Source organism: Colossoma macropomum, unplaced genomic scaffold (genome assembly GCF_904425465.1).
Source record: "Colossoma macropomum unplaced genomic scaffold, Colossoma_macropomum, whole genome shotgun sequence".
Lineage (NCBI taxonomy): Eukaryota > Metazoa > Chordata > Actinopteri > Characiformes > Serrasalmidae > Colossoma > Colossoma macropomum.
In genome coordinates this window covers 35,178,054-35,184,053 of record NW_023494792.1, presented here as the reverse complement: position 1 = coordinate 35,184,053, position 6,000 = coordinate 35,178,054, and the positions used below count along the sequence as shown (strand labels likewise).

Here is a 6,000-nt window from a genome sequence, read left to right as displayed (position 1 = left end):
CTTTTCAATTTTAACTGCTGTAAGTTAGAGTCAGCATTATCTGTCATATACTTGTATAAATATTTTTCTTAACTAGATCTCTGCCTTCCTAAATGGAACAAATGTCCATCAAGATTAGATGAATACCCCTTATGTGGTGCGAGAAATTACAGTAATACTTTGACGAATAATTTTGATGAAAACATAAAAAACAAATGTTTGAAACAGACTTGGCTTTTCATGTCTACATTCACAGAGGCCACCTTAAGAGAAATTGTACTTTAACTCAAATAAAAACATCTACAAATTACAAATTTACAATCTAAAATATATATGGAGCTCTTAACTAGTCTTCCTTAAAACCAAACTTGAAGTGCTATATATATATATATATATATATATATATATATATATATATATACATAATGGAATCAGCTGCAGTTCATAAATTCTCAAGTAATGCTTTATACATGTTTTATAATGCTTATGCATGTGTTATGAAGTCTCTTTGTAGGTAACCTTCAAATAAAGTGTTACCATTTTGCTTTTACCTATATGGAAAAAACCCAGCGAGTGATATGAAGGTCACTTCCAGTCAGTTTGCAGCATCACTCACAAAGTGAGGCCTCATGATTTTAGCACTTTGACACTTTGGGTTCTTGTTTCTGATGTTTAACTTGTGCATAAACACCTTCAGCTCCATCTACGTCTGTGAGCTGCTCTGGATCTGTTGGTTTTGTCTCTGATTGCTCTTTTTCCACACCAGGGTCCAAATCTGACTGAGGGGTCTTGTGACGGACGATGTTTCCATATGTTGTCTCCTCGTTTGCAGGCTGTATGATCTCTTCTCCACTCACCGTCTCTGGTTTGGTTTGTTCTTCCTCAGTGGCAGCTGAGTTTTGTGCCTCTGTGGTCTCTCTCTCAGGGTCTTTTCTCGAGCTTTGCCGGATGGTGGCGTACTCAGGCGTAAGAGAGGAAAGACCCCTGATTTCGCCTGACCCTTCTTTGCCATTTGGGAAGTAGATGGTGGAGTAGTGGAGACTGTCCGGGTTATTCCTAATGAGCGGTAGTTTGGATGTGGATGATAACATATTTTTGTTGGCATATATGGACTCCACTTCCTCCTCTTCCTGACAAACAGCCTGTGGGATCAACAGCAATTAATTTTTAACATGAGTATTTAATCTTTGCGTGATATTTATCTAATCTATAATATTTCTCATTATTTGAATTATTTTAAAACATTTTTACTTTTTAAAGTTATTTTATCTAGTGATGGTTCTTATAATAAGCAGATCATTTTCCTTTTTTAAGAAAGGATACTTAAAACAAGTCAAATTAAATATGAAGAAATAAATATTATGGTAGCAGACCGCTCAGAGCAAGCAGATGTTGTGCTACCTGAAGAAACGGGTATTTTTCATAATCCACCAGAAGGGGTGGATGATATGGTGATATATTGTTATGAAAAAATTGCATCACAAAATAATAATATTTTTCTGAGCATTTTTGAGCTGTCAACCTGGAGCTGGCACACAGCAAAGAGTCTCATGGGAGGTGTGCGCCAGTTAAAAGGTACTGTTTTATGTTGTTAATGTGTCCTTTGTTAGAGGCGTGTGTATGTGTTTCAGGTGTGTTATTGTGTCGAGGTGTGGGGGTCTGATCAGTATAATGGCTTCACTTGAATCTTCTTTTGACCACTATTACATTATTACTAGTAGAAGTAGTAATGATGCATTTTGTCTGTTGCAACTTTTCAAAACACAGAAAACCTAAATAATGTGATACGTATAATGTACTGTACAACTGTCGTCGAACTCAGGTATGGATGTCTATGTTCCTGTATAAGTCTGGTAGAACTCAGGTGTGGATGTCTGTGTTACTGTATTAGTGTGTAGAACTCAGGTATGGATGTCTGTGTTACTGTATTAGTGTGTAGAACTCAGGTATGGATGTCTGTGTTACTGTATAAGTGTGGTAGAACTCAGGTATGGATGTCTATGTTACTGTATAAGTGTGTAGAACTCAGGTATGGATGTTTATGTTACTGTATTAGTGTGGTAGAACTCAGGTGTGGATGTCTATGTTACTGTATTAGTGTGTAGAACTCAGGTATGGATGTTTATGTTACTGTATTAGTGTGTAGAACTCAGGTATGGATGTCTATGTTACTGTATAAGTGTGTAGAACTCAAGTATGGATGTCTGTGTTCCTGTCTAAATGTGGTAGAACTCAGGTGTGGATGTCTGTGTTACTGTATTAGTGTGTAGAACTCAGGTGTGGATGTCTGTGTTACTGTATTAGCGTGGTAGAACACAGGTATGGATGTCTGTGTTCCTGTCTAAATGTGGTAGAACTCAGGTGTGGATGTCTGTGTTACTGTATTAGTGTGTAGAACTCAGGTATGGGTGTCTGTGTTACTGTATTAGTGTGGTAGAACTCAGGTGTGGATGTCTATGTTACTGTATAAGTGTGGTAGAACTCAGGTGTGGATGTCTGTGTTACTGTATTAGTGTGTAGAACTCAGGTGTGGATGTCTGTGTTACTGTATTAGCGTGGTAGAACACAGGTATGGATGTCTGTGTTCCTGTCTAAATGTGGTAGAACTCAGGTGTGGATGTCTGTGTTACTGTATTAGTGTGTAGAACTCAGGTATGGTGTCTGTGTTACTGTATTAGTGTGTAGAACTCAGGTGTGGATGTCTGTGTTACTGTATTAGTGTGGTAGAACTCAGGTATGGGTGTCTGTGTTACTGTATTAGTGTGTAGAACTCAGGTATGGGTGTGTGTGTTACTGTATTAGTGTGTAGAACTCAGGTATGGGTGTCTGTGTTACTGTATTAGTGTGGTAGAACTCAGGTGTGGATGTCTATGTTACTGTATAAGTGTGGTAGAACTCAGGTGTGGATGTCTGTGTTACTGTATTAGTGTGTAGAACTCAGGTATGGATGTCTGTGTTACTGTATTAGTGTGTAGAACTCAGGTATGGATGTCTGTGTTACTGTATAAGTGTGGTAGAACTCAGGTATGGATGTCTATGTTACTGTATAAGTGTGTAGAACTCAGGTATGGATGTTTATGTTACTGTATTAGTGTGTAGAACTCAGGTATGGATGTCTATGTTACTGTATTAGTGTGTAGAACTCAGGTATGGATGTCTATGTTACTGTATAAGTGTGTAGAACTCAGGTATGGATGTCTATGTTACTGTATAAGTGTGGTAGAACTCAGGTGTGGATGTCTGTGTTACTGTATTAGTGTGTAGAACTCAGGTGTGGATGTCTGTGTTACTGTATTAGTGTGTAGAACTCAGGTGTGGATGTCTGTGTTACTGTATTAGCGTGGTAGAACACAGGTATGGATGTCTGTGTTCCTGTCTAAATGTGGTAGAACTCAGGTGTGGATGTCTGTGTTACTGTATTAGTATGTAGAACTCAGGTATGGGTGTCTGTGTTACTGTATTAGTGTGGTAGAACTCAGGTGTGGATGTCTATGTTACTGTATAAGTGTGGTAGAACTCAGGTGTGGATGTCTGTGTTACTGTATTAGTGTGTAGAACTCAGGTGTGGATGTCTGTGTTACTGTATTAGCGTGGTAGAACACAGGTATGGATGTCTGTGTTCCTGTCTAAATGTGGTAGAACTCAGGTGTGGATGTCTGTGTTACTGTATTAGTGTGTAGAACTCAGGTATGGGTGTCTGTGTTACTGTATTAGTGTGTAGAACTCAGGTGTGGATGTCTGTGTTACTGTATTAGTGTGGTAGAACTCAGGTATGGGTGTCTGTGTTACTGTATTAGTGTGTAGAACTCAGGTATGGGTGTCTGTGTTACTGTATTAGTGTGTAGAACTCAGGTATGGGTGTCTGTGTTACTGTATTAGTGTGGTAGAACTCAGGTGTGGATGTCTATGTTACTGTATAAGTGTGGTAGAACTCAGGTATGGGTGTCTGTGTTACTGTATTAGTGTGTAGAACTCAGGTATGGATGTCTGTGTTACTGTATTAGTGTGTAGAACTCAGGTATGGATGTCTGTTACTGTATTAGTGTGTAGAACTCAGGTATGGATGTCTGTTACTGTATTAGTGTGTAGAACTCAGGTATGGGTGTCTGTGTTACTGTATTAGTGTGTAGAACTCAGGTATGGATGTTTATGTTACTGTATTAGTGTGGTAGAACTCAGGTGTGGATGTCTATGTTACTGTATAAGTGTGGTAGAACTCAGGTATGGGTGTCTGTATTACTGTATTAGTGTGGTAGAACTCAGGTATGGATGTCTGTGTTACTGTATTAGTGTGTAGAACTCAGGTATGGGTGTCTGTTACTGTATTAGTGTGGTAGAACTCAGGTATGGGTGTCTGTTACTGTATTAGTGTGGTAGAACTCAGGTGTGGATGTCTGTGTTACTGTATTAGTGTGTAGAACTCAGGTATGGGTGTCTGTTACTGTATTAGTGTGGTAGAACTCAGGTATGGGTGTCTGTTACTGTATAAGTGTGGTAGAACTCAGGTGTGGATGTCTGTGTTACTGTATTAGTGTGGTAGAACTCAGGTATGGATGTCTGTGTTACTGTATTAGTGTGGTAGAACTCAGGTATGGATGTCTGTGTTACTGTATTAGTGTGTAGAACTCAGGTTTGGATGTTTATGTTCCTGTATAAGTGTGGTAGAACTCTGGTTTGGATGTCTATGTTATCGTTTAAGCATAAAGCTTTTGTTGTCAGATATGTAAGCATAAGCTACTGTGTAATGAAAGATAGATCTCTTGTATGCATAAACAAAGTTGGCTGATAAAATATGATTCTGATTGTGTGTGTGTATGTGTGTGTGTGTGTGTGTGTAGTGAATGGAATTTCCCACTAACCCTATCGCTTAAAACAAGTCCTTCAGTTTCTTCTTTTGTAGGTTTGTGATGCGCTCTCCTGAAAAACAATTGAATTTCTTATCAGTCACCAGATCTCAGCACATTTCTACCATACTTGCAAGGTAAAGTGTTGTAAATAAACAATTTTAATAAATAGGCCTTTAAATAAATTGTTCAATTATTATAATTATATGGATCTATATGGAATAGAATAAGGATGAAGTTGTGCTTTAAAAAGTCGAACAACATAAGCAGGTTGATTAAATACTCAAGTCTCACTGGGTGCAAATAATGAAGGCAAAAAAGGGAAAGGGAACCAGCCAAATGCATGACGAACATCATCTCATTTACAAGGCAAAATAAAATTAGGCAAATGGCAATGCAATTCAGTGACAAAAGGGATTCACAGTTAGAAAATATATTAAGTCTAGGCTCAAACTTAAACTTGGGCCAGGAAACCGGTCATGAGTGTAGTGAGCACATTTGCAAAATATGGTCATTTGCAGGGGGGTAAAAAGTCCAGAGAAATTGCACTTAAATGAAAGTATGAGTATTGTGTCAAACTGTGTACAGTGAAAAAGTATAAATTATTAAAATAATAAAAATGTCAATAATACTTCAGTAAAGTACAAATCTTCCAAAATAATACATAAGTACAGTAAGGAAGGACAATCACTTGAGTCACTTCAATCACATCACCCCTGTTAAATAAACTCTAAGACTACTAAATGTCAGTCATTCTTTTGGACAGACTTCACTGCTCTTGAGGTCTAGTAATGTGTGTAATATGGACACACCTTCTGCACAAAAATATGGCACACAGGATCATCACTGCAGAAGCTCCAACAGCAGCACCAACCAGTATAGAGAGAATGTGGAAAGGACCTACGGCGATGACAAAGAGTTGATGATTTAAGCAGACGTAGGCTGAGGATGACTTGGTTAAAACACGGTTTAGTTCAATAACAAATGGTGGTATTAGTAAGTTTTATTTATATAGTGCCTTTCACAACCACAATATCGCTTCAGAAACTATGGTAGTTTCCATAAAGGTCTTCACATAGGCTTCATAAAAATCTTTTCCAAACCCAGCATGGATAACTGTGGCTATGCAGTTTGTGTCACAATTCTTTACCCAATTTTCTCCCCAATTTAGTCGTCT

The 6,000-nt window shown here is 38.1% G+C and overlaps 1 protein-coding gene across 1 annotated transcript in view; it reads right to left on the bottom strand.

Moving 5' to 3' along the window:
- Positions 1-420: 420 nt before the first annotated feature.
- The window catches only part of LOC118811183 (sialic acid-binding Ig-like lectin 10), a 49,980-nt gene continuing 44,400 nt past the window's right edge, over positions 421-6,000 (bottom strand). The window contains exons 10-12 of the mRNA XM_036575348.1: positions 5,636-5,723; positions 4,839-4,896; positions 421-1,121 (exon numbers count right to left, since the gene is read on the bottom strand). Coding sequence (XP_036431241.1) covers positions 615-1,121; positions 4,839-4,896; positions 5,636-5,723 — 653 coding nt within the window. The 3' untranslated portion in view covers positions 421-614. The remainder of the gene's footprint in view (positions 1,122-4,838; positions 4,897-5,635; positions 5,724-6,000) is intronic.